This window comes from Brassica napus, chromosome C3 (genome assembly GCF_020379485.1).
Source record: "Brassica napus cultivar Da-Ae chromosome C3, Da-Ae, whole genome shotgun sequence".
NCBI lineage: Eukaryota > Viridiplantae > Streptophyta > Magnoliopsida > Brassicales > Brassicaceae > Brassica > Brassica napus.
In genome coordinates this window covers 41,090,492-41,118,265 of record NC_063446.1, presented here as the reverse complement: position 1 = coordinate 41,118,265, position 27,774 = coordinate 41,090,492, and the positions used below count along the sequence as shown (strand labels likewise).

Sequence of the window (27,774 nt, the reverse complement as noted above, 5' to 3'; positions counted from 1 at the left end):
TGGCGGAATCATAGATACTGATGGTTCCATCTGACTTCATGGCCATGAACCTCGATCCGTCAAGGCTGAACTTGGTGCTGGAACATGAAACTCGCTCATTCTTGGGAGTGGGTTGTGGCGGGCTTAGCTCTGAAACTGTGTGTAATGAGATAACATAATTCCGTGAACAAACAAAAAAATACAGAGACTTTAATAAAATCAAACATGTCAATTAGTTTGCATAAACCTCATCAAGAACCCTAAAGTTCGAAGCTTTAAGCAAAAGCGAATATGGGGTTTCTAATTTACCTTATGGCTGAGACAAATCTTCTTGCTGCAAGCAAAAAAAAAAGAATTTATATATAATTATTAAGAAAAATAAATCGAGGATTGGAGGAGAGAAATTGGGGATCGGAGACTTACGCTTCGGCATCAGGAGGGAATTGGCCATGGACGGGGGAGAAGAGATCAAGTGCTCGTTTCAGGGATTTCATGCTCAGCTTTTTCACCGACTGTGGTTCTATTGATTCGGCCTCTGTCGTCGGAGCAGGAATCGTTATTGCGTATGATGTTCACGGAGAGAGAGAGAGCGAGAAAATATCAACACGTGTCCAATAAGAAACGTTTGTTATTTTTCCTAATTAAGATACGTTCTCTATCTTAACATCCATTTTCCTTTTTTTTAATTGCTAACTACCTAAAAGACGCCCTTAGGAACCTCCGATAATGGTGCCCTTAGAGCATTAATATCGCAGGCTCTTAAGCTGTCCCTTAAGGGTAAATGAAATTAAAAAAAAAAACTTAATGAAGTAGGAGGCGTGTATTAATTAGGGGCGGTTCTTCTGGACACATGTTGTGTGAAGAGAGGACATAGGAGGGGTGAAAGCGAATGGGCTTCTTGTTTCTCCTTTCTCTCTCTCGAAACCTCTCTGAGAGGCGAAGGAAACGACGATCGTGTCTCTCGCTGTGGCTCGTCGACGAAATGGCGCTGTCTGTCTTGGTGGCTGTCGTCGACCGATGATTCTCTCCCTCTCCGTGTGTCTCCTCGACGGCAACAGATCGGTTCGGCTTTCTGTGTCTCCTTTCTCTCTCTCGAAACCTCTCGAAGAGGCGAAGAAAACGGCGATCGTGTCTCTCTCCGCGTCTCGTCGACCGCTGATTCACTCCCTCTCCGCGGGTCTCCTCGACGGCGACGGATCGGTTCTCTCTGTGGGTCTCCTCAAATCGAAAGGTAAAAGTATTGTTCAGTTCTTCAACCATGCATGTTTTTAGATTATGGTTATTATTGTACTGATCGCAAGTTTGCTTGGTTTGCCGGTTCGATTGTGTCTATAGGTGATATCTTGCATATTTCTAATGTTTTATCCATTCACCCATGTGCATTTTGATCATATAGATTAGGATTTAGCCATGTTTAGGTTGCATTTTGCATACATGAGTCCTTATCAGGTATTGGAGTACCACATGGAGTTTTTGGAGGCATTTGGGTGCAATTGGAGTCCAAAAGAAGTGTTTAAAGTGATCATTGGGCGAGCACCTTACCGGAGCGACCAGTCCAGAACGACGAGCGGAGGTCGCTCGCGTTTTCATGTCCGGAGCGACCTTACCAGAGCGACGAACGGAGGTCGCTCGAGTCTTCATGTCCGGAGCGACCTTACCAGAGCGAAGAGCGGAGGTCGCTCGCGTTTTCATGTCCGGAGCGACCTCTCGCAGCGACACAGCGAGGTCGCTCCAGAAGCATGGAGCGACTACTCGGAGCGACGAGCGGGGGTCGCTCGCGTTTTCATCACTCGGGAACGCGAGAACGAGTCCGGAGCGACCTCTCGCAGCGACACAGCGAGGTCGCTCCCGAAGTGTGGAGCGACGAGCGGAGGTCGCTCCGCGTCTTATTTCTGCTCGAACTTATGATTTCTCAAGGGCCTTTTGGTCATTTCATGATGCACGTTTTTATTTTCTAAACCTATGTTTTAATACTCTGTAAGCCACCAGGAGGCAGATCATCTTTTGTTCTTAAGAAAAACCACCAAAAACCTTTGGAAAGTCATCTCTTGAATCAATTGATCAGTTTTGTTGTTGAAATTCTGTGTTCTTATTATTTATTTTCTTTGTGTTTCTCTACATGATTAATCTGAAATCCAACATGGGTTTAAGAGGAATCATGGAGATTAGTGAGTAATCCCCCTTTGAATTCATGGATTAGGGAGATTAAGGGTGATTAGGTTAGAGCTAGGATGTTTTAGTGTAGATCATTCATATTTCCTTGCTAGCAGAGTGAACCTAATGCATCTTCTGAGTTGGCCACTCAGTTGTTGATCCTTAGGCATTTCTCACCCGAAAGGTGTTCGAAGAAATGCCCGAGACAACTCTTCCTAGTTTCTAGCATACTTTGCCAAAGACATTTGTTGTTAGAGGTGCTAAGATAGCCATTGGACTTGCTAGTTATGATTACTTTCATATTATTCAACCAAAGACATTTGATGCTTGGATTGTGTTAGTAAATGAACATTCATCTAGACATAGAGTTTGTTTAGGATTGTGTCTAAGCTTAAGGTTGATAGTTTGATTGATCGTTTGCCATCCTTAGTTCGAAACTTGATCACCCGATGTCTAAATCCCTATATCCATGAGTTCTCTTTTCCCATAGTTAAGAGAGTATCATTTAGTTATTCCTTTTTGTTAGTTATAGTTTAAAAACCCTTTTAAAAACCATTGGTTGCACGTAGACTAAGTGATTACTTGCATTCTCGGTGCTTCCACATCTCTCAGAACTGGTTCGACAATCATTTATACTACAACATTTGTCTTAGGAGCCTTGAAAACTCCTAACATCAAATTGGCGCCGTTGCCAAATTCTGAGTAGATTTAAACATTGAGATTTAGTCAATTGCTTGAGACTAAGTCATTTTTATTTTCTTTCGTTACTGACTCTTTTTCACCTCCTCTTATTCTACAGGTGTATGAACTTACGGAGCAACGGTCCATCAAACCTACTTCCACGAGCTGTAGACATCAGAGCTTTAGAGAGAGAGTGTGCTAGAAAGAGAAGAGAAGAAGAGCAACAGGCTCAACTGCAAAGACTGAACACTGATATGGGAGACGTTAATCAGCATGATGCAGGCGTCAATGGCGCTAATAACAATGCTCCAGCTAACCAACAGCGCGCAGCTCGACCCATTGGCACTTACGATCGCCCCAACATTCATGGTCATAGATTGGGAATCCGAGCACCCGCTGTGGCAGCCAACAACTTTGAGATCAAATCAGGACTCCTCAACGTGATCGAGAACAACAAGTATCATGGCTTGGCTCTAGAGGATCCATTTGATCACTTGGACAGGTTCGACAGCTACTGTGGGTTGTCAAAAACCAATGGTGTGTCCGAAGATGCCTTAAAGCTCAAGCTATTCCCTTTCTCTTTGGGGGATAAGGCACGTCAGTGGGAGAAGTCTCTACCCAGCGACTCTATCACCACTTGGGATGATTGCAAGAGAGCATTCTTGGAGAAGTTCTTCTCTACTTCAAGAACTGCTAAGCTGAGAAATGAGATTTCCAGCTTTCAACAGAAGGGCTTGGAAGGATTCAGTGAAGCCTGGGAGAGATTCAAGGGCTACCAAGCTCAATGCCCACACCATGGTTTCTCTAAGGAGAGTTTGCTGAGCACATTCTACCGTGGTGCTCTTCCTAAGTACAGGGCCAGACTGGATACAGCTAGCAATGGGTTCTTCTTGGGGAGAACTGAGGAGGATGCAGAGGAGCTGGTTGACAACATGGTTAAAAGTGATGCAGTCTACAGTGGAGACCACGACAGAGGTAGTAGAACAGATGATAAGCAGACGAGGAAGGAGTTGAAGGCTCTACAAGATAAGATAGACATCCTCATTGCTGACAAAGCTACCCAAGAGCAGCTGCACTTTGTTGGCAACCCAAGCCAAGAGACACCAGTTGTTGTCCATGAAGTTGAAGGTTTGGAAGGTCAGGAAGAGCTGTGTTTCATCAACAACAATGGTAGCTGGTACAAGAAAGAGCCCAACTTTCAGTACAACAACTACCAACAGAAATCCTATTCCAACAACCAACAGAGTGGTTATCAACCTCGGAATAATCAGCAAGGCAGCTATCAACCTCAGCAAAACCCTCCTCCTGGTTTCAACAACAAGGGCAACCATTCTTCCCAACAGCAATCTAATCCCTCTACCTCAACTCCTCAGGTCAACACCACTGAAGCTCTACTGAAACAAATCCTGGAGTCTCAAACAAGAAGTGAGAAGCATGTTGGCTATGAGTTGAAGAACCTTCACTCAAAGATTGATGGGAGCTACAATGAGCTCAACAACAAGTTCAGAGCTTTGGAGAACCAGTTTGCTGCCATGAACACTCAACAAAATCGCCAACAAGGTTCTCTACCTGGAAAATCTGAGCAAAACCCAAAGGAAACCATGAAATCTATCACTCTCAGGAGTGGTAAGGAGTTACCTCAGAGAACTCTCACCAAGGATGCTGAGAAACAAAGTGAGGGGGTTGCCATCAACATAGATGATGAAGTGGTGATTGTTGATGAGAAGATCAATGACGAGATCTTAGAGAAGATAGTGGAAGCCAAAGGAAAAGGAAAGGTTGGAGAAGAGAAGAAAACAGTTAAGGATGGTGAAGTTGTCACTCCTGCCAGTGAAAGTTCTTTTGTTCCTCCTGCCTATGAGCCCAAGCTCCCATTCCCAGGTCGATTCAAGAGGCAGCTGCTAGAGAAGTACCAAGCTCTATTTGAAAAGCAAATGAGTGAAGTCCAGATCACAATGCCCATTATTGATGCTTTCATGCTGATTCCTCAATACAGCAAGTTCCTGAAAGATGCTGTAGCTGCAAAGAAGAAAGAGATGGAGGGCATGGTGATTCTCACTCATGAGTGCAGTGCTATCATTCAGAGGCTTGTCATTCCAAAGAAGCTAGAAGATCCAGGATGCTTCACATTACCTTGTGCTCTTGGACCTATGGTATTTGATAGATGTCTCTGCGATTTGGGAGCTAGTGTCAGCTTGATGCCTCTATCTGTTGCTAAGAAGCTCGGCTTCACTCAGTACAAGAAGTGTAGACTTTCTCTGGTATTGGCTGATCGTTCAGTGAAGTACCCTGTGGGTATCTTAGAGGACCTCCCAGTGATGGTTGGAAATTATGAGATCCCTACAGACTTTGTGGTGCTTGAAATGGGTGAAGAAGCTCAAGACCCTTTAATCCTTGGAAGGCCTTTCTTAGCAACAGCAGGAGCTATTGTTAATGTGAAAGAAGGCAAGATTGATCTCCATCTGGGTAAAGGGCACATTCTCCATTTTGACATCAAAGAGGTAATGAGGAGGCCAACAGTTCAAGGGCAAGTGTTCTACATTGAAGAGATGGACGCCCTTGCTGATGAACTCCTTGAAGAGTTGTCACTAGAGGACCCTCTACAGCATGCTTTGACTGTAGAGAGAGAGGCTGTGGTGATTGAGAACCTGGAGAGTACTGCCTACGGGATGATGCTGGATTCACACCAGGGGTTTGTCAGTAAGGATCAGTACGAGGAGTTTCCACAGATGGTTCACCAAGAAGTCTCAGCCACTCAGCAAGATGACACCCAGCAGAATGACTGGAGTGAGCTTAAGGCACCTAAAGTGGAGCTTAAACCTCTACCCCATGGTGTAAGGTATGCATTCCTTGGTCCTAATGAAACTTATCCTGTCATTGTGAGTAGTGAACTTACTGAAACTGAGCTATCTGAACTTTTGAAAACGCTTAAAAGATTTAGAAAGGCAATAGGTTACTCACTGGATGACATCAAGGGAATATCACCCTCTTTGTGCATGCATAGGATACATCTTGAGGATGAATCAATGACTTCTATCGAGCATCAAAGAAGGTTAAACCCTAACCTGAAGGATGTTGTAAAGAAAGAGATTCTTAAACTCTTAGATGCTGGTGTTATTTACCCTATCTCAGATTCTAAATGGGTATCACCTGTGCATGTTGTACCAAAGAAAGGTGGTATCACTGTGATTAAAAATGACAAGGATGAATTGATACCAACAAGAACCATCACAGGTCATAGAATGTGCATTGATTACCGAAAACTAAACTCCGCATCTAGAAAGGATCATTTCCCATTACCATTTATTGATCAGATGCTTGAGAGACTTGCAAATCACCCATTCTACTGCTTTCTTGATGGGTACTCAGGATTTTTCCAAATCCCCATACACCCCAATGATCAAGAGAAAACGACATTCACATGTCCCTATGGTACCTTTGCATATCGAAGGATGCCATTTGGTCTATGTAATGCTCCAGCCACCTTTCAAAGGTGTATGATGTCAATTTTCTCTGATCTGATTGAGGATGTTGTGGAGGTATTTATGGATGATTTCTCTGTCTACGGATCTTCGTTTTCTGCTTGTTTGTCAAACTTGTGCAGGGTCCTACAGAGATGTGAAGACACCAACCTTGTGCTGAATTGGGAGAAGTGTCACTTCATGGTCAAGGAAGGGATTGTGCTGGGACACAAGATTTCAGAGAAGGGGATTGAAGTGGATAAAGCCAAGATCGATGTTATGGTTGGTTTGCCCCCACCAAAGACAGTGAAAGACATCCGGAGTTTTCTTGGTCATGCTGGGTTCTACAGGAGGTTCATCAAGGACTTCTCCATGATCACTAGACCTTTGACCAGGCTGCTGTGCAAGGAAGCCACTTTCAGTTTTGATGTGGAATGTCTACAAGCTTTCAAGAAGCTGAAAGGTGAACTCATTAGTGCTCCAATTGTCCAGCCACCTGATTGGGATCTCCCTTTTGAGATCATGTGTGACGCTAGTGACTATGCTGTGGGAGCTGTTTTGGGGCAGAAGAAAGATGGCAAAACCCATGTGATCTACTATGCCAGCCAAACCCTCAATGATGCTCAGATACGGTATGCCACAACAGAGAAGGAGATGCTGGCAATTGTTTTTGCCTTTGAGAAATTCAGGAGCTACTTGGTTGGGTCTAAAGTCATTGTCTACACAGATCATGCTGCTTTGAGACACCTTTTGGCCAAGAAGGATGCAAAACCCAGGCTTTTGAGGTGGATCCTTTTGCTTCAAGAGTTTGATATGGAGATTAAAGACAAGCCCGGAGTTGAGAATGGTGTAGCTGATCATTTGTCCAGGTTGAGGGTAGAGTCTGGTATTCCTATTGACGAAGGACTTCCTGAGGAGCAGATCATGGCTATTGAAGCAGTGATAGCAGTTTGTGAGACTGGTAGGAAGCTGGAAGAAGTCAAAGCAACAGAAGAGAAGGAACCTTGGTATGCTGATTTGGTGAACTACCTAGCCACAGGAAGAGAACCTTTGAATCTTGTGGGCTATGCCAAGAAGAAGTTCTACAAGGATGTGAAGAGATACTACTGGGATGAACCATATCTCTACATTCTCTGCAAGGATCAGCTTTATAGAAGAGTGGTTACAAATGAGGAGATTGATGGGATCCTTACACAGTGTCATGGATCATCTTATGGAGGCCACTTTGCCACCTTCAAGACAGTTGCGAAAGTATTACAAGCTGGATTCTGGTGGCCACATATGTTCAAAGATACACAAGACTTTGTCTCAAAGTGTGATTCTTGCCAAAGAAGAGGAAACATCACAAAGAGGAATGAGATGCCTCAGAATCCAATCCTTGAAGTTGAAGTGTTTGATGTGTGGGGTATTGACTTCATGGGACCGTTTCCATCATCTTTTGGAAACAAATACATCCTTGTGGCTGTCGATTATGTCTCCAAATGGGTGGAAGCTATTGCAAGCCCCACCAATGATGCTAGAGTTGTAACCAAGATGTTCAAGAGCAACATTTTTCCAAGGTTTGGAGTCCCAAGAGTTGTGATCAGTGACGGAGGTTCCCACTTCATTAACAAACTGCTTGAGGGACTTCTCAAGAAGAATGGTGTGAAGCACAAGGTGGCAACCCCTTATCACCCCCAAACAAGTGGCCAAGTTGAGATTTCTAACAGGGAGATCAAGTCTATCTTGGAAAAGATTGTGGGGATCACAAGGAAGGATTGGTCCAATAAGCTCGATGATGCACTTTGGCCTTATAGGACAGCGTACAAGACACCACTGGGCACCACACCTTTCAACCTAGTGTATGGGAAAGCTTGCCATCTGCCAGTGGAACTTGAATACAAGGCACTATGGGCAATAAAGTTGCTGAACTTTGACATCAAGAGTGCCAAGGAGAAAAGGATTTTTCAGCTACATGAGCTTGATGAGATAAGAATGGATGCTTTTGAGAACTCAAGGATCTACAAGGAGAAGACTAAAGCTTTCCATGACAAGAATATCCTGAAGAGAGAGTTTAAAGAAGGAGATCAAGTTCTTCTCTACAACTCTAGGCTGAAGCTATTTCCAGGAAAGCTTAAGTCAAGGTGGTCAGGTCCTTTCAAAGTCAAAGAGGTTAGGCCATATGGGGCAATAGTTTTGTGGAGTACTGATGGAAGAGACTTCACAGTCAATGGGCAAAGAGTTAAGCTCTACATGGCTACTGCACCAGAGGAAGATGGGGTTTCAACTCCACTGTCTGACCCTACCCCGGCCTAATCCAAAAAGAGGCAAAGTCAAGCTAGAGACTTAAAACAAGCTCACTTGGGAGGAAGTCCCATGCGTATCCTTGTATATATTGCATTGGTATTTTCATTTTCATCTTATAAAAAAAAAAAAAAAAAAAAAGGGAAGAGAGAAGTCGTGTGCAGGTGCTTGATCGATGCAGGTTCGAGCAAATGTCGTGCGTGGGAGCGACCTCACACAGCGACACTTCGAAGTCACTCCAGCTGGGAGCGACGTTACGGGAGCGACACCTCGAAGTCGCTCGCGTTTTCGTTGTCACGGAGCTCAAAAACTGCCTCGGAGCGACGTCCTAGAGCGACACCTCGAAGTCGCTCCATCTCTAGAGCGAGGTTTCGAGAGCGACACTCCAGAGTCGCTCGCGTTTTCGTCGAATCACGACGCGAGAGAAGGACTCGGGAGCGACCTCTCGCAGCGACACCCTCACGTCGCTCCCGAACCGGTCCATGTAAGTTTTCTGACTCTAAACCCCAGTTTACTTCAAGTAAACCGACCCTAACCACCCTAGACCGAACCGGACGACCCTAAACCTACCCCCAGCCCCCGCGAATCCATCTCTATCACTCTCCCCTCCTCTCACAAACTCTCAAACTCTCTCAAACTCACCCACACCAAAAATCCCAAAACTTTCTCAATTCTCACCCAAATCGACTAGTTCTTGTCTCTAAATCCAAGCTTTCGCCCCTGTAGCCTATTCCTCACCACCCATTCACCATTTCTTTTCATCCAAAGCAAGGTATTGAGTTTTAAAATTCAAATTCGTAGGTCCATGAACCCTAGGATTTAAAAATCAAAATTTGGTCATTTTCTTGCTAGATTGGGGTGAAATAGACTAGGGAAAGCTTATCTATCAAGTTGGGTTGTCGAATAAACGGTGAAATTGAGTTTAATTTGCACTTTGGCAAAGTTAGGGTTCATGGATTTGGGGGTTTTCGAATTTGACCTTAATTGGGTATGTCTGTGAGTGAACTAGATGCGTTAAGGTGTTACAAGAGTGAGAATCATTGCATTGTGTTGAACTTGAGTTTAAATCGATAATTCATTTGTTAAGTTCACTTTTGCAATTTTCACTTGCAAAGTCTTGCCCTTCTTTACTTCCATCTACTTATCCCTTTTCAAGTTTTTAATTTTTCAGGTGAAAATGGTTAAGAAGACAAAGACAAGAAGCTGAAAGACATCTACCCACGGAAGCAAGCTGGTACGGTTACTGAGGAAGACATTTGACTGCTCTATCCGGCTATCCGTCCTTACGCCCAACCTGGAGTTTTACCCCTTCCCAGCACCGACATCTATGCTACCTTCGGGATGGTCAGTTTCTTTGTGGGTCGTCTCCAGCACTACAGAGACTGGGCGTGGTCCACCACTAACTCGCGCCCAAAGATGGGGATAGGTGGAATGATCACACCACTGCTCCAATTTCTGAATGTTCCCTTGGGAAAGGACGCAGTGGGACCGAAGTTCATTGATGGCACCTACTTGAGGATTGCCACCTATTTTAGTGGGATGTATGGGAAGGACTACGTCTACCACTACTATTTACAGGGCAAGCCAGTCGAAGTGGTTCTTCCAAACCGGAACCTGACGAGTTTAGAGATACCTGGAGCTATTAGCTTCAACATACCCCGGGAGTACTTTCTTGGAGAACACGGGCCTCTCGATCCAGTTAATGCTGCTCCATCAAGGAGAAGAAGTGTTCCTACGCGACATGACTCGCCTGCTGCAGACCCTTCTGAGCATATCTATGGACCTCCGCGCTACTACTTCAAGCCACATGACGGAGTTCTTCCCCCTGGAGCTCTTCGTGATGCTCATGACCACATTAGTCGCCTTCAGAGGTGGAACAAAGCTCAGGACAGAACGATAGAAAAGCTTAAGGAAAAGTGCAAGGCGCTAAGCAAGACGGTAAAGAAGCAGGCAAAGACCTCAACCAAATTCATGAAGAAAGTAGCTGATGTCTTAACCAGGGGGGGGATAGCTGGATGTAGCTCAGCAGACTTCGCTTTCGCGAACACCTCGAACCCCCAGCCTCCACCTCCGCCTGATGCTCTTGGCTTCCCCCTCACTGCTGCGCAGCTTCAGCGTAAGCGGAGGAACCCACCCACTCAACCTTCCATTTCCGGTAACAAGTCCCCATCCCTCGCTTCTTCTGATAGTGAGGACGAGATTGACGAGGTTGAGAGCCAGCCATGGTATGGAGGCTCCAGTTAAGCATCCGGTGGTTACTATACCACCTTCCCACCTGACGACGACAATGCTGGGGCATCAGCCCCCACCTACTATCCATAGGAGGTACTTCTTTCTCTCCCTTGTATATACCATTCCATTTTTGCATATTAGTTTTCATTTCGGTATCTCTCTCTTTACTTGACAACACAGAGACTGTGTAACTCAAGTTTGGGGGAGGTACCAAGCATTTGATCATGTTTGCTTTGATGTTGTTTCATGAGTCATGCATTGCATACCTATTTGCATAAAAAAAAAAAATTCATTTAGTTTGCATCATTTTGCATTTCTAGGAGAGTCCAGGACATATAGGTTGCATTCACTTGCACTGGGAGCAATGATTTTAAATGCCTTATAAAGAACACTACGTTTCACCTGAAAAGCTATGCATCTCTCGAAAAGACTTGTATGTTTTGTGCCTTGAAAACTCTTCTTGAAACTAGTTGATTGCTGAAACCTACTCTTTGAAGCCAACTACAACCCTATTTGAACTAAACGAACTTAATGCTTCTTGCTTAGGGTCCCTTGTGTACTGAGTCATGGCTATACACACTTGAGTTGTCACATCTTTTATGCCAATCTAGTGGTAGACCACTCCCAAAAACCTTTCCCTCCTTTTAAGCTTTCATTGTTTGATGAGTGAGGCCTTCTTAGGAAAGTCTTACATGTGCATAATGTTGAGAGTATCGGGAACGACAATGGTTGATCTTCATTCTTGCTAGATTAGGCACATCATTGTCTAGCCATAGATGGGGGTGAGTGTTGTAAAGTTTGATTTGGGAGTTTGAGAAAATGGAAGGAAAAGAGTGAACTCTTGTGCTTAATTGGCTAGTCTTTATGGGATAAGTAGAGAAACTTCTAGCTTAGTTTATGAAAAGTCTTGGCCCCCGAAAAAAAAAATAAGAATAATAAAAAAAAAGAAAAAGAGAAAGAAAAAGAGAAAGAAAAAAAAAGAAAAGAAAGGGGGCTAGCAAAACTGTTTAGAGCTAAGTTTTGTTTTGAAGTTGAGAAAAATCCTTATGAGATTTCAAAGAAAAGTGTTTTGTCGTGCAAGGTGTTCTTGAGATCTTTTGGTGAGAGATGTGAGTTGGGCTTGACATTTGGAAAAAATTGTGTAATTGTATGTTTGGGAAAAGGGTAGAACAATGGAGATTGAGCATTGTATGCATGAGTTGGTCCCTTTCTTAGATATATTATGTGCAATGTCAAGGCTACTTGTTTCGAGAGTAAACCACCGTAAAGATTTTATGTTTCGAACCTTTTGATTCACCTGAATAAAAGCCTTCCCTTACCCAAATGACTTGGACCGACTGACCATTTGCAAGAATTCACTAGATGTTTTGTGCTTAATGAATGTGAGAGTTGGTTGATTTGAATGTGTGGATGCTTGATGACGAGTGTAGGGACAAAAGGAGTTGAGATAGGCCTAGAGAAGCTAGAGTGTAATAAGAGAGTGTGCTAATCGTGTTTGCTAGTTGTGTTTCTTTTGGCTATGAGCTCCCACCTTCAAACCTCTCTCCCTATGAGTTCTAGAAAGTTCACTTGTGGACAAGTAAAGAACAAGTTTGGGGGAGTTGATATCTTGCATATTTCTAATGTTTTATCCATTCACCCATGTGCATTTTGATCATATAGATTAGGATTTAGCCATGTTTAGGTCGCATTTTGCATACATGAGTCCTTATCAGGTATTGGAGTACCACATGGAGTTCTTGGAGGCATTTGGGTGCAATTGGAGTCCAAAAGAAGTGTTTAAAGTGATCATTGGGCGAGCACCTTACCGGAGCGACCAGTCCAGAGCGACGAGCGGAGGTCGCTCGCGTTTTCATGTCCAGAGCGACCTTACCAGAGCGACGAGCGGAGGTCGCTCGCGTCTTCATGTCCGGAGCGACCTTACCAGAGCGACGAGCGGAGGTCGCTCGCGTTTTCATGTCCGGAGCGACCTCTCGCAGCGACACAGCGAGGTCGCTCCCGAAGCATGGAGCGACTACTCGGAGCGACGAGCGGAGGTCGCTCGCGTTTTCATCACTCGGGAACGCGAGAACGAGTCCGGAGCGACCTCTCGCAGCGACACAGCGAGGTCGCTCCCGAAGTGTGGAGCGACTACTCGGAGCGACGAGCGGAGGTCGCTCCGCGTCTTATTTCTGCTCGAACTTATGATTTCTCAAGGGCCTTTTGGTCATTTCATGATGCACGTTTTTATTTTCTAAACCTATGTTTTAATACTCTGTAAGCCACCAGGAGGCAGATCATCTTTTGTTCTTAAGAAAAACCACCAAAAATCTTTGGAAAGTCATCTCTTGAATCAATTGGTCAGTTTTGTTGTTGAAATTCTGTGTTCTTATTATTTATTTTTATTTGTGTTTCTCTACATGAATTAATCTGAAATCCAACATGGGTTTAAGAGGAATCATGGAGATTAGTGAGTAATCCCCCTTTGAATTCATGGATTAGGGAGATTAAGGGTGATTAGGTTAGACCTAGGATGTTTTAGTGTAGATCATTCATATTTCCTTGCTAGCAGAGTGAACCTAATGCATCTTCTGAGTTGGCCACTCAGTTGTTGATCCGTAGGCATTTATCACCCGAAAGGTGTTCGAGGAAATGCCCGAGACAACTCTTCCTAGTTTCTAGCATACTTTGCCAAAGACATTTGTTGTTAGAAGTGCTAAGATAGCCATTGGACTTGCTAGTTATGATTACTTTCATATTATTCAACCAAAGACATTTGATGCTTGGATTGTGTTAGTAAATGAACATTCATCTAGACATAGAGTTTGTTTAGGATTGTGTCTAAGCTTAAGGTTGATAGTTTGATTGATCGTTTGCCATCCTTAGTTCGAAACTTGATCACCCGATGTCTAAATCCCTATATCCATGAGTTCTCTTTTCCCATAGTTAAGAGAGTATCATTTAGTTATTCCTTTTTGTTAGTTATAGTTTAAAAACCCTTTTATAAACCATTGGTTGCACTTAGATTAAGTGATTACTTGCATTCTCGGTGCTTTCACATCTCTCAGAACTGGTTCGACAATCATTTATACTACAACATTTGTCTTAGGAGCCTTGAAAACTCCTAACATCAAATTGCTCGCTCGTCGCTCTGGTAAGGTCGCTCCGGACATGAAGACGCGAGCGACCTCCGCTCGTCGCTCTGGTAAGGTCGCTCCGGACATGAAAACGCGAGCGACCTCCGCTCGTCGCTCTGGACTGGTCGCTCCGGTAAGGTGCTCGCCCAATGATCACTTTAAACACTTCTTTTGGACTCCAATTGCACCCAAATGCCTCCAAGAACTCCATGTGGTACTCCAATACCTGATAAGGACTCATGTATGCAAAATGCAACCTAAACATGGCTAAATCCTAATCTATATGATCAAAATGCACATGGGTGAATGGATAAAACATTAGAAATATGCAAGATATCAATAGGTGGCTCTGCTCGACGGCGACGGAGCTCTCTGACGGTGGCTCTCCTCGACGGCGACGGAGCCCTCTAACGGTGGCTCTCCTCGCTGGCAACGGAGCTCTCTGACGGTGGCTCTCCTCGAAACGAAAGGTAATGTTTATGTTTAATGTTCCTGAATGATGTATTTCTTAGATTGTGCTTCTTCTGTGTCTAGATTGATTGTTTGTTGTGTTCGATTATGTGTCTAGATTGATTTGTCTCGTGTTCGATCAATATTGATTTGTTTCTTGTAAGTTGTTCATTTTTTTATTTGTTTCTGTCTATTGATTCCTTTGTTTTGTTTTGTCTTTGTGTTGTGAGATGGATGGAGCAAATCCCCTTCGATTTTTTCAGTGCAAAGAGACTTGAGGAAAATATAATCCAACAAAGGACTACAACAGAAAAACAGGTTAGTGTACCTCTTTCATCTACTCTGAAATGAATTGATTAAGCGTATGTGATGAATTGAAGGGAGGGTAATTAATGTGGTGGTTAGAGTTGAAATATGGTTGTGTTTGGCAATAAATCGAACTGATGGGTAGATAGAAAAGCGAATGTGAAGTCTGATGAATTGAGTTTAAAAAAGAGATTTTATTTGTGGTTGAATTGTCATGAATGAGTATCATTGTTTTGGTTAAGATTACAATTGAAAATGGACTGTGAAGTGTGATGAACGAGTTTTAAAAAATACTTCCTTTCTGGTTGAATTTTGATTAAAGAGTTTTAAAAAATAATTTCTTTGTGGTTGAATTGTGATGAATGAGTTATAATCTTTTGGTTAGGGGTTAGAATACGGTTGTGTGTCGTAATAAATTGAGGTGATGGGTGAGTTATAAATTAAAGTTATTGTTAGATAAATGTCTACTCCAATTGGTTGTGTGTTGGAGATGAATGCCTTCTTCTTTCTCTCTGCTATACAAGGTCTCTTCCATTTATGAAACAAGGTCCCTCTTCTATTCTTTTCTTTTTAAGATATGGATTCTAATCCGTATGTGAATATAAATTTTGTTGATCTTCTTCAAAGTCAACAAGATATTTCTTCTATTCCTTTTCTTACCACTCAAGCTACCAAAGGTATAAACTTTCAACAAGAAACTCCTTCAGAGCGCAAGGAACGAAGAACTTGTCGCCTACAGATGATGTAGTCCTCATCAGCTCGTGGTTAAACACGAGCAAAGATCCCCTTATCGGGAATGAGCAAAGGTCCATAGCTTTCTGGAAGAGAATATCAGCGTATTTTGCGGCCAGTCCTAAGCTTGCTGGCTCTGAAAAAAAGGGAGTCATCTCACTGCAAGCAAAGGTGGCACATGATCAATGACTTAGTGTCAAAGTTTTATGGAGCATACGAGGCAGAAACCAGAGAGAAGAGTAGTGGACAAAATGAAAATGGTGTTCTCAAACTTGCCCACGAAATATTCTTCACCAACTATAAGAAGAAGTTCACCCTTGAACACGCTTGGAAGGAGTTAAGAAATGACCAGAAGTGGTGTGACCTTTCCACGGCCAAAACTGATGGCAACTCGAAGAAGAGGAAGTGTGACGAAGGCTCAGAGTCAGCAAGCTCACAGGCTAATGAAACCGGTAGTGCTGTTGATGAGGAGGGAGGTAACCGTCCCCCGGGTGTTAAGTCTGCAAAAGCCTGTGGTAAGAAGACCATGGGTGAGGGGAAGGAGCTCTCTCAGTTTTAGACAATGTGGAGCATCAAGAAGCATGATTTGGTCATGAAGGAAAGACTGTCAAAGATGAAGTTGCTTGACAGTCTCATTGCAAAACAAGAACTGCTTCTAGATTACGAAGAAGCTCTAAAAAAAGCTCATTAACGAGTTAATGTCTGATTAGCTTAAGTATGTCTTGTGCTATGCAATGTTCTGTTTGCTTGTTAAGTTTAATCTGTCTCGGGTTCTTGTTCTCGTTTATGCTTTGATCTCTGTTTCTTGTTCTCGTTAATGCTTAGATATATGTTTCTTGTTCTTGTTAATGTTTTGATCTCTGTTTCTTGTTCTTGTTAACGCTTTAATCTAGTACTTGTTCTCATTCTATGGTTGTTTTCATTTTTCAGGTGAGATTGAAGAGTGTTCATCGCATGCCAAAGTATTGAGGTTGAAGTTGCACGGTCACGGGACACTCTTTTTGTCAGTGTGTATCATTGTATCAGTTTCGTTTTCAGGTGACGGGACACTATTTTGTATCAGTGTGTCACAGGCACTCTTGGTTTATAGTAATGTCTTTTGTGCACTCTTGTCTGAACGTTATGTCTTTTGTGGTGTGTATCAGTGTATCAGTTTGTCACGGGCCAATGTAATTTTTTTTATCTTTGTCTGAAATATGTATCACGGATTTGTGTAAACATTCTCTCCACTCTATATATAAAATTGCATTCTCTCATTCTCACCAAGCATAACAATCATCTTCTTCATCTCACCGAGCATAACAATCATCTTCTCCATCTCACCAAACAAAACATTGTTCTCTTATCTCTTTTTCACCAAAAAAAACAATCAAAAACAATTTCATCTTCTCCATCTCACTGAACAAAACATTGTTCTCTTATCTCCTTTTCACCAAGCAAAACAACCAAAAACAATCAAAAACAATGGCATCCTCTTCTCATAATATTTTTGATGAATCATTAGATGATACTTTTGATCAACACTTTGATCAATATTTTGATCAAACGTTCGAGAATATGACCATTGCTTATGGTGATGCAGAAGAAGCAAGGAAAAAAAGAAAAAAACGAGCTTATATCGAAAGAAATCGAGAAGAAGGTCATGTACGTCTATGGAATGATTATTTCAGTGAAACTCCAACGTATCCTGGAAATGTTTTCCGACGCCATTTTAGAATGAACAAGCCATTGTTCATGCACATCGTCGGTCGACTCTCCAATGAAGTTTAATTCTTTCTCCAAAAAGAAGATGCTCTTGGAAGGCTTGGTCTCTCTACACTCCAAAAGTGTACATCATCTATTCGTGTCTTGGCATATGGTACTGCGGCTGATACGGTCGATGAATACCTACGTCTCGGTGAATCCACAACTCGTAAATGTCTGGAACATTTTGTGGAAGGAATAATACATTTATTCGGCGAGGAGTACCCAAGAAGACCAACACCGACTGATCTTCAACGTCTACTTGATATTGGAGAGCATCGTGGATTTCCCGGGATGATAGGAATCATCGATTGTATGCATTGGGAGTGGAAGAATTGTCCCACTGTTTGGAAAGGGCAATATTCTCGTGGCTCGGAAAAACCAACAATCGTTTTAGAGGCTGTTGCTTCATATGATCTCTGGATATGACACGCATTTTTTGGACCTCCAGGTACCTTAAACGATATCAATGTTCTTGATCGCCCACCTGTTTTTGATGACATAATAAAGGGTCATGCTCCGGAAGTCACTTACTATGTCAATGGAAGAGAGTATCATTTGGCTTACTATCTCACCGATGGTATTTATCCGAAATGGGCAACTTTTATCCAATCTATTCCAATACCACAAGGGCCGAAAGCAATTTTATTTGCTCAGCGTCAAGAAGTTGTCCGAAAGGATGTCGAGCGTGCTTTTGGAATCTTGCAAACTCGCTTTGTCATTGTTAAAAATCTAGCACTTTTTTGGGATAAAGTCAAAATTGGAAAGATTATGCGAGCATGTATCATACTCCATAATATGATAGTAGAAGACAAACGAGATGGATACACTCAATTTGATGTTTCGGAGTTCCAACAAGGAGAAGACAACGGAAGTTCACATGTCGATCTCACGTATTCTACAGATATCCCTACAAATGTCGCTAATATGATGGGTGTTCGAACTAGAATTCGTGATAGACAGATGCATCAACAACTGAAAGATGATTTGGTTGAACATGTATGGCTTAAATTTGGACGTGGTGAAGACAACAACTGAACTCCGATGCTTCTTTCAAATTATTATCGTTTATTTTACTTATCTATGTTTTAATGTTTTTATTTAAAAATTTATTTTTCAAATATTATCTTTTAGTATGTTTTATTTAATCAAATAAAAAAATTAAGTTTAATAAAAAAATTTAATAATTATTTTTTAAAAACCCTTAATTAAGAACCTTGCAATGGACCAATTAAATGTTGGGGTTTCTTATCTTGGTCTCTTAAATCACTTTTCCTACTTAAATACATAAAAAAATTAATAAAACCCCTAATGTGGGCATATGCAATAATCATGCTCTTACGTCTTGGTTTATGCACGGACAGCTTAAAAGCACAAAGGTACAAATGCAAATATTTATAATCACTTGAGACCGGGGGCGAATCTAGAATGTTTTTTGGGTGGATGCACAACTCATAAAAAGTAAAAATAAATGCATCACCAGGGTCTGAACCTGAGATGTCATGGGTGCACACTAAGCCTTTTTCCATTTTAGCTACCTAAAACTTTATAGTTTTACATACAGTTTTTTTTATAGTCATAAAATTATGGGTGCACATGCCTAGGGCCGGCTCATTGGAGGGGACAAGCGGTGCGACCGCTCCGGGCCCAAGCCCGTATCCCTCCATATAATACTAATTTAGGGTCCCAATTTTTTTATAAATCTATATTTTTATATATAAAAAAATATAAATATAATAAATAAAATTGAAAAGGACCCAAAATTATTTGATATGTATATAGTTTTATTTTCATTACAAAATATACAAAATATTACTGATTAAATTTTAAAAATATTTTAAACATTATCTATATATAAATTTTAGAGGGTAAATTTTTTTTTCTTGCCCTAAAACTCCTATCAGTGTTGAGCCGGCCCTATACATGCTCCCATATGTATTGTCCTGCCTTCGCCCCTGCTTGAGACTATTGATAATTTGATTGGCCAGTTTATAAATTAGCCCAACAGATACGTATGTTAACAAAAACCATTCGTGTTACTTGGGTTGTACATTTGAGAGAGAAAAACGCTGATGTTGATATTATAAATTATGATATTCCAATCGTGTCATTCGTCACCCTAATAAGTCATCTCTGCTTGCGATAGATGCACGGGTTCACTAGTTGGTTCATTTTTAACTATTTTGTTTTGCAATGGTTATAGACTTTATAGTCATGTCTGAAGAAAGAGAGTGAATAAAGGTGGAAAATACAGGTGGATAAAGCAGAGACACCTAGGTGCAAATGTGTCACACATGAAGCCCAACTTACTCCTCAAGCTCCATTTCCCCATAAAAAGACTTTGGTCCCCATTTTCTCCTCAATATTCCCTATATTTTTCAAAAAAAAAATGTACCCCAAATAAGAAATCTTTACCATTTTATATATGATTAAAGTTAATTGTTTTATACTGTGAAATATATAGTAACGACTTTGGTTTTATCAAATACAAACACACTTGAAACTGTTTTCATTTTTAATGAATAATTTGTTTCTAGTAGCTGGATAATCTTTAGCCTAAATTGGTTAAAACATTTTTTAATGTAAAAACAGCTAGTTTCCCATACCGAAACAAAATGACATAAATCGTGAAGATAAAACCATACAGATCAAATTATAGAACTCAGTTTTTGAATTTACAAAAACTAGAGAAAAAAAAGAAGTCAAAGTAGCATGAGAACATGAGTCATTTAGTGACTTCATAGGTGATGCAATCAGTAATAAAAGGGCCCAATACAGAGTTAGCGCAGTTGACCCATTCAGCACCGCTCAAACAACACTAATCAGTCATCATCTAAACCAGAATAAGAATCGTATCTACTAAAATATACTAATAAAAACCTATTTCCAAATATACGATTCAGTAGATTATCATTGTTTTTTTTTAATGAAAAATCATATAATAGTTAACCAAGGATACAAGTCCTTTGATTGCTTAAGCATTAGCCTTAATATTTCGGATTTAAGTGAAATAAAAATCGATTATTCTATTGGTGGACTTACCTTTCTTTAATCGAATTAGCATATATAAATAAAGTTTAATCATATACCGTCCATAAAGATAAATCCAACGAATCTAATACTGTATTAATCGGAATGGCAAATAAATGAATAAGGAATTGTTTTAAAAAGGAGATTCGAAAAAGGAAGAGAAGGAAGCAGAACGGCGGTTTATTCGGACGTAAGCAGCACTAACTAAGAAGGGAGAAAGAAAGGCCCATTGTCTTCTTCCTTCCTTCCCCACTCTTCCTTTACGCGTTTGTTTTTGCTTCTGCATCCCTTCTTCTCAACCATTCACACGCTCCTCTCTCTCTCTCTAGAAGCTTAAAAGTCTTTCCTTTTAGCGTTTACTCTGGGTTTGAATTTTCTACAACCCCCCACCACGATTCCGTCTTTCGACAAGGAAAGTTCTTGAATTTTCTATCCGTGTTCAAAGGGTTTCTCGTAATTACTAGTACCCAACCGATCTGATTCTTGTTTCTCCTCGCTCCTCCTGATTTTTTTTTCACAATAAAGTTTAGAGAGACTCTGTTTCCTCTTGATCATCATCATCTAGGGTTTCTATTTCTTATAATCTTAGGGAAATGAGGAAGCCGAAGCTATCGAAACTGGACGTGTTCGTGTCCGTCAGCAAGCAGAGATCGGTGCAGATTCTAACGGCGGTTGGGTTTCTCTACATGCTCCTCATCACTTTCGAAATCCCCTTCGTCTTCAAAACAGGGTTTAGCACCTTGTCTCAGGACCCGTTAACCCGACCCGAGAAGCACAACAGCCAGCGTGAGTTACAAGAGAGGCTACCTCCGAGCCGGCCTTTAAAGAGCTTGCTTTTCCAGGAGCCAGAGTCTGAACCACCGGCGATTCAGGGTTTAAGGAGGAGGAGTCAGATCCTCTCTACCTTGAAGTTCGACCCGGAAACGTTTAACCCGGGTAGCAAAGACGGGTCGGTGGAGCTTCACAAGTCCGCTAAAGTAGCTTGGGAAGTCGGTAGAAAGCTATGGGAAGAGCTCGAGTCTGGAAAGACCTTAAAGTCCTTGAAGAAGACCGAGGAATCAAGCTCATGCCCTCTCTCCGTTTCCTTAACCGGGTCTCATCTTTCCAACCGTGGGAGCCTCATGGAGCTTCCCTGCGGGTTAACTCTCGGATCTCACATCACAGTGGTTGGGAAGCCAAGAGCTGCTCACTCGGAGAAGGACCCGAAGATATCGATGTTAAAGGAAGGAGAGGTTTCGCAGTTTAAGTTGGAGCTCCAGGGCTTGAAAGCAGTGGATGGGGAAGAGCCACCTCGGATCCTCCACTTGAACCCGAGGCTTAAGGGTGACTGGAGTGGTAAGCCTGTGATTGAGCAGAACACTTGTTACCGGATGCAGTGGGGGTCTGCACAAAGATGCGAAGGATGGAGATCTAGAGACGATGAAGAAACTGGTTAGTACTTAGTAAAGCATTTAACTTTCATTTGGGGATACAAATTAGTGAGAATGGTTTTATAGTTGATGGTCAGGTGAAGTGCGAGAAATGGGTTCGTGACGATAGCGTTTCATCTAAAGAAGAGCCTAGCAAGGCGGATACATGGTGGCTTAGTAGATTAGTTGGTCGGAGCAAGAAAGTAACCGTTGAATGGCCGTTTCCCTTCACGGTTGACATGCTCTTTGTGCTTACACTTAGTGCTGGATTGGAAGGTTTTCATGTTAGTGTCGATGGGAAGCACGTCACTTCCTTCCCTTACCGAACTGTAAGTGTACTTTGCTTGTGGTTTTGGTTAGTAAATTGGCGTGAAACTGATGATTGTCTGTGTATGAAGGGGTTTACGCTTGAGGATGCTACTGGCTTAACCATCAATGGTGACATTGATGTTCACTCGGTTTTCGCTGGATCTCTCCCGACCTCGCACCCTAGCTTTTCTCCTCAGAGGTACCTTGAGCTCTCGAGCAACTGGCAAGCACCATCACTTCCTGATGAGCAAGTTGATATGTTCATTGGCATCCTTTCTGCTGGTAACCATTTTGCTGAGAGAATGGCTGTGAGGAAGTCGTGGATGCAGCATAAGCTAGTTAAATCTTCTAAAGTAGTGACTCGCTTCTTTGTTGCACTGGTAAGTTTAAACATGTGATCTTATCTTGTTTAAGATTGTAAGAGCTAAACTCTGGTGTTTTGTTGGACAGCACACGAGGAAGGAAGTGAATGTGGAGCTAAAGAAGGAAGCTGAGTTCTTTGGGGACATAGTTATAGTCCCTTACATGGATAGTTATGACCTTGTTGTCCTCAAAACTGTTGCCATCTGCGAGTATGGGGTGAGTGAGTGTGCTGATTTTAAAAAACCAATACTTATTCAGCATCAATAAAGAGTTTCTGTTTTTTTTTTTTGGCAGGCTCATCAGCTTGCGGCAAAGTACATCATGAAGTGTGATGACGATACATTTGTACAAGTAGATGCGGTTCTTAGTGAAGCGAAGAGAACACCTGCAAATAAGAGTTTATACATTGGCAACATCAATTATTATCACAAACCGCTCCGCCAGGGTAAATGGGCTGTTACGTATGAGGTATAAAGCTTATGAACTTTGGCTTAAAGAGTCATTTGTTTCGCAATATGAGTTCATGTTTTAAGAAATATGCTGTTCCAGGAATGGCCCGAGGAAGACTATCCACCTTATGCTAATGGACCGGGGTACATATTGTCAAATGATATATCTCGCTTCATTGTAAAAGAGTTTGAGAAACACAAACTAAGGGTACGTTAGCTAATTGTTTCGAAACCGTTTGAGCATGTGTATTATTGATATAACTCTGTTTTCTTTTTTTTTTGATACTACACTACAGATGTTCAAAATGGAAGATGTGAGTGTGGGAATGTGGGTAGAACAATTCAACAACGGGACCAAACCGGTGGATTACATTCACAGTCTCAAGTTTTGTCAGTTTGGTTGCATAGAGAATCACTTGACGGCGCATTACCAGTCGCCAAGACAGATGATTTGCTTGTGGGATAAGTTGGTTTTGACAGGAAAACCTCAGTGCTGCAACATGAGATGACACAAACCAGATCACTCTCTGTTTCTCTTTGGTTTGTAAAGATGAGGACAATAGAAATCAGAAGTCTTTTTTTTTTTTTTTTTTCTTGGTTTTGTAGCATTTTCATAGCATATAACTTTAGCTGTAGTGTATATCTTCTTGATCTTGGAGAACGAAATCTAAAATATATAAATCCTTTTTTTGTAGAACGCTCTTTTCTTAGTATGGTTAGACATCGAGAATCTTTTGAATTTTGTAAAAATTAAAAAAAAAAATTATGTTATGTAGTATTTGTGTATGCTTTCTAAATCCTATTTAAAAAAATTATAGAGCATCTTATATAAACTATAGTATAAAAATTATATTCTTTAGTAAAATAATATTTCGCAGGGTATAGTTGGTCGCATATATCAAATTTTTATTGTTTCGCAGGTTTTCCTTAAATAAAACATACGGAATTATCTAACGTGATTAAAATATATATATAGCAATTCATGATTTTAAACAATAAAGATTTGATAATAATTTGCATATTTTTTTTTTCATTTTTGTTTATTTCTTTATTATTAAAATAAATTACATAATTACATTAATCATATAATAAAAATTTAGATTTTTTTTTTATATGTTGTATTTTGAATTTTTTAAAACGAGTATAAATTACTAAAACTGTTAAAAGTCTCACATAAATTTTTATGATCAAGGTTTAAATTTTTTTATATATTAAGATACAATAATTATATGACCATACGAATAAATAATTTTATTTTAATAGGTTTTTATGTTAATATATATATATATATATATATATATATATTTCATATCGTTTAAACTAAACTATACATCGTATGAAAATGTATACTTATATTTTGATATTTGCATTGAACATATATTGAAAAGTTAATATTTTAATAGGTTTTTATGTTAATATATATATATATATATTTCATATCGTTTAAATTAAACTATACATCGTATGAAAATGTATACTTATATTTTGATATTTGCATTGAATATATATTGAAAAGTTAATATTTTAATTTTGAAATCTTCATTGTTTTTTAAATGATTATAAATTATTGAAATTATCCCACATTAAAAAAAATTCGTTGGTGTAAACTTTTGTTACACAAATATGTAAATAATCATAAAATCATATGAGTAGGAACTTCATTTAATAAATATTTATATTAAAAGTGTACTATATATATATATATGTATGTTAATATCATTTAAATTTAATTATATATCATATACAATAGATAAGATTGATTGTTTTGATTTATTTACCCTAAAATGATTGTGAATAAACAAGAATGATAGTTTGATTTATATACACAGTCAATTTATTACATAATAGTAACTGATTTCTTAGTTATTTAATATATATACTTATTATTTTATTATTTCATAATATGCAGAAAAGCATAAAATAAATAATAAATATAAAATATTTATTCTGCAAAAGTTGCAGATCTTAACCTAAGTATGTATCTCTTTAATTATTTTAAATCATAAATATTTTCTAAATCTCAGGTCAAAACAAACAAACGAAATGATAATAAACTTCAAAATCAATATTTATATCGAACAATAACCAAAATGAAAAAGAGAAAAATATTGAAGATAAATAGAATTGACACGTGAACGTAAACTTCTCATAACCATAATTAATTTTTAAATTACTAAATCATGATATAATACCGAGATGATATAGTTTCATTGTAATCAAATAGACCCGATATTTTTCGATCTAAACATTTCTTATGCAGTAAGTGGTTTTTTGACCTAATTTTTTTTTAATTGGATCAGTTCATTAGTAAACAAATTATGTAATTAACAAAAAGTTAAAAAAAATATTTAAAGACCAAAATATTAATTCAATCAAGAATATAAATTTATTTTTCCATATAATATTTTTGAAATAATTTTTATATAAATCTTTTGCGCACGTCTTATCCTAGTTCGTATTAATTTCTGGAGATAATCGTCCAACGTCTGTGATACAGACAATGTCTGACAAAACATAGACATCACTATAGATTAAAAGCATTCTATAACAAACGCAACCTCGTGATTTGGATACAAAGGAATAGTAGGGACTATCAAGAGTAATGAAAGCAAAAGTCAGGATTAAGAAGATTGTGGTGAGAGGACTAGTGGAAGGATCTAGCATTTCACTACATTTTATTTTATACTAGGATCGACATGGACTACGCCCGGATTTTTTGTTTAAATTTTAATTTTGATTATATATTTAGTATGTTTATTTTAATATATAAATTCTATAATCTATCATAAAAAATATATAAGAAGCTATGGACAAATATAATATAATTTTAAATTATTCAATATTTTTCTTTTATGCGATTCAAAAATTTTTGTATCCATTTTTTGTTATTGAAAATTATATATAAGATGAAGAGAAGAATGAACAAAAATTAACTAAATTTTAGTTACGGTATTTAATTGGTTGAATTGTTTACATGTTTTGATTCAGTTAGAACTATTTATAATGTTTGTTTCCAATTAGTCTCTAAGTAATTCAATGGACTGTCTCATTTAAATTTAAAACTCTTTATATTTTATCATTTTTTTCTCAAATCAGATGTTTAAAAATTGTAATATTTTCTTGTTTAAAGAACTTACAACTATATATGATAGTTCTCTTTTGTATAGAGAGATATATGAAATAATGAGAAGAGAGTGATATACATGTATATTCCATATCTTTAACAACAATCATGAAAACATAATCATTTTAATTTGGATCTAGGAAGATTGAGTTTTCTAAGATGTCAATTATATGGGTTAGTCAATCGTGGGGGACTTCAATTTTGTTTGGTAGCTTATGTTGTTGGATTTGGGTTCTTTTTTTTCTTTCGTTCTAGTGGTTTGATTAGTAACTTGTTTGTCAAGTAATCTTTGGATTTCTAACTAATTTTACTGCAATGATTAGTAACTCTGTGATACAATATTAAATAAGGTATATGTGAAGAGGCTTTTAAGTTAAACTTGGAAAGCAACACATGAAACATTTGGATAAGGAGAGTAATTATTGTAATGCAAAAACGTGAACGAAAGCTAGGAAATCAAGAGTCATGTAGAAGAGGAAACATGCAGCCTGAACATGGCAGGCAGAGTACGGCAGTAGTTCAACATCTGTAATGGTAGATGGCCTCATCTTCCTTTCGGCCTTCCTCCTTAGAGTAACAACAATTCAATATGGTCAACAATTCAAATAATAACCAATCTATAAACTGACACTCGATTGACACTCGTTTTACCAGATAATCTGTTGTAGTCTCTCATGTTTTTCTCATAGCCAACTTTGCACTTTTCAGCCTTAGAACCATAAAGTGTCTTCCTCTGCATTATTGTGAAATGAAAGTATTAGATTTAGAGCATTGTCTCCCACAGATGTTCTTAACCTGTTTTTGCGTCCATCTTTATGGTGCTTCCTCTATCAATTATGTTAGTGCGCCTTTCAAGATCAAGAGGCTAAGTTATAAAACAACCTTCAAAGTGAAAGGAGCCATTCACAGCAAGCAACAATATATTTGTTCCATAGGATGTTCCTTTTCGAAAGTTTCACAGAAATATTTCCTAAGGATCACAAAAAGTCCAACACACAAAAGAATTAGGGTAGAAACTTTAATGGAAAAAAAACAATTACAGACAAAAGATCTACTCTTCTAACCTTCAGTAAATTTCACAGTAGCCAAATGAGAAGTCTTTTTACAGCCAAAATGTTTAATCCTTGGAAACTACTGAACACATGAAAGCTAAGAATCAGTAGGCAATGATTAAATGAAAACGAAGAAGGCATTTGTTTGGCCGTTTGGTTTAGTTTGGATCATTTGCAAACTCTTTGCTACGTCATGCTCACTTCGTGGGCTTCTTGGTCACAGAAACTATCACCAAAACGATTGATAGCCAACATCAAAATGAACTCTATAAATTAGTCAAGTACAAATTAAAATCATAAACATACAAAGAGAAATCTAGGAGGATGGTAACAATGTAAACAATTGTTCGACTCAGTAACAAAAAAACAACATGAGACCAACAAATATCACCCAAAACAGAACGCATGCACATAGGAAAGAGGAATTAAAAATATAATCATGTAGGAAATCTATGGTCGAAAACTACATTGATGAAGATCGTAACAAACAGAATAAACAAAAAAATCAACATCTAAATCATCACCGATACACAAAAACATAGGAATAAAAAAAATTGATAATCTATACATGAACAAACGTAAATCAAGTTAACAAACAAAACCAAAAGTGAAATCATTTCCCAGAAACCAAAATCAAAATCACTGTTATCAAAAGCTAATGCTTGAGAGGATAGTACTGATTGAAATCCAGGGGATATGACATGCCTTTTTATAGTCAAAAATTTTGAGAAAGGAAGTAAAGGGGTTTGCATTCAATGATACCGTGTGCGGAGTGGTAAACTTGTTAATGATCCCGTCAAAGGTGACGATTAGATTCAGACTAACAACATTACATTTTCAAATTTTTTTTACCGGTTTGAGATTTTTTTTTGAGACGGCGGAGTCTCCAAGAGGAGACCTT

General features: G+C 39.4%; 2 protein-coding genes, 1 long non-coding RNA gene and 1 other non-coding gene across 5 annotated transcripts; 2 read left to right on the top strand and 2 right to left on the bottom strand.

The window, feature by feature from the left end:
- Positions 1-3,509: 3,509 nt before the first annotated feature.
- Positions 3,510-3,616, bottom strand: LOC125584680. Its single transcript, XR_007321590.1, has one exon. It is a non-coding gene; the product is annotated as a small nucleolar RNA R71 (small nucleolar RNA).
- Positions 3,617-15,572: 11,956 nt separating this feature from the next.
- LOC125583083 (glutathione S-transferase T3-like) lies at positions 15,573-15,953 on the top strand. Its single transcript, XM_048749636.1, has one exon. It carries the CDS (start codon positions 15,573-15,575, stop codon positions 15,951-15,953), a length of 381 nt encoding a protein of 126 aa, XP_048605593.1.
- A 4,352-nt stretch (positions 15,954-20,305) lies between these two features.
- On the top strand, positions 20,306-23,486 carry LOC106424885 (hydroxyproline O-galactosyltransferase GALT6). 2 transcript variants are annotated; one of them, XM_013865627.3, is made up of 7 exons: positions 20,311-21,598; positions 21,664-21,905; positions 21,975-22,265; positions 22,336-22,464; positions 22,543-22,716; positions 22,798-22,905; positions 22,994-23,486. In XM_013865627.3, the coding sequence occupies exons 1-7, from the start codon at positions 20,761-20,763 to the stop codon at positions 23,204-23,206; spliced, it is 1,995 nt and encodes a 664-aa protein (XP_013721081.1). In that variant the 5' UTR covers positions 20,311-20,760; the 3' UTR covers positions 23,207-23,486. The 2 variants fall into 2 exon arrangements, with proteins under 2 accessions (XP_022555522.1, XP_013721081.1); XM_022699801.2 differs by having other exon boundaries at positions 20,306-21,598; positions 21,664-22,265.
- Positions 23,487-25,455: 1,969 nt separating this feature from the next.
- On the bottom strand, positions 25,456-27,756 carry LOC111204034. The gene is made up of 4 exons (XR_002656458.2): positions 26,886-27,756; positions 26,704-26,791; positions 26,473-26,554; positions 25,456-26,388 (listed from the first exon to the last, which is right to left on the bottom strand). It is a non-coding gene; the product is annotated as an uncharacterized LOC111204034 (long non-coding RNA).
- Positions 27,757-27,774: the final 18 nt, after the last annotated feature.

What these genes read in the sequence shown, in the direction of transcription:
- LOC125583083 (XM_048749636.1), top strand. Translation starts at nt 15,573, where the DNA reads ATGATCAATGACTTAGTGTCAAAGTTTTATGGAGCATACGAGGCAGAA.
- LOC106424885 (XM_022699801.2), top strand. Translation starts at nt 20,761, where the DNA reads ATGAGGAAGCCGAAGCTATCGAAACTGGACGTGTTCGTGTCCGTCAGC. An exon ending in TAGAGACGATGAAGAAACTG is followed by an intron (nt 21,599 to 21,663) that starts GTTAGTACTTAG and finishes ATGGTTTTATAG; the next exon opens with TTGATGGTCAGGTGAAGTGC. An exon ending in TTGCCATCTGCGAGTATGGG is followed by an intron (nt 22,465 to 22,542) that starts GTGAGTGAGTGT and finishes TTTTTTTGGCAG; the next exon opens with GCTCATCAGCTTGCGGCAAA.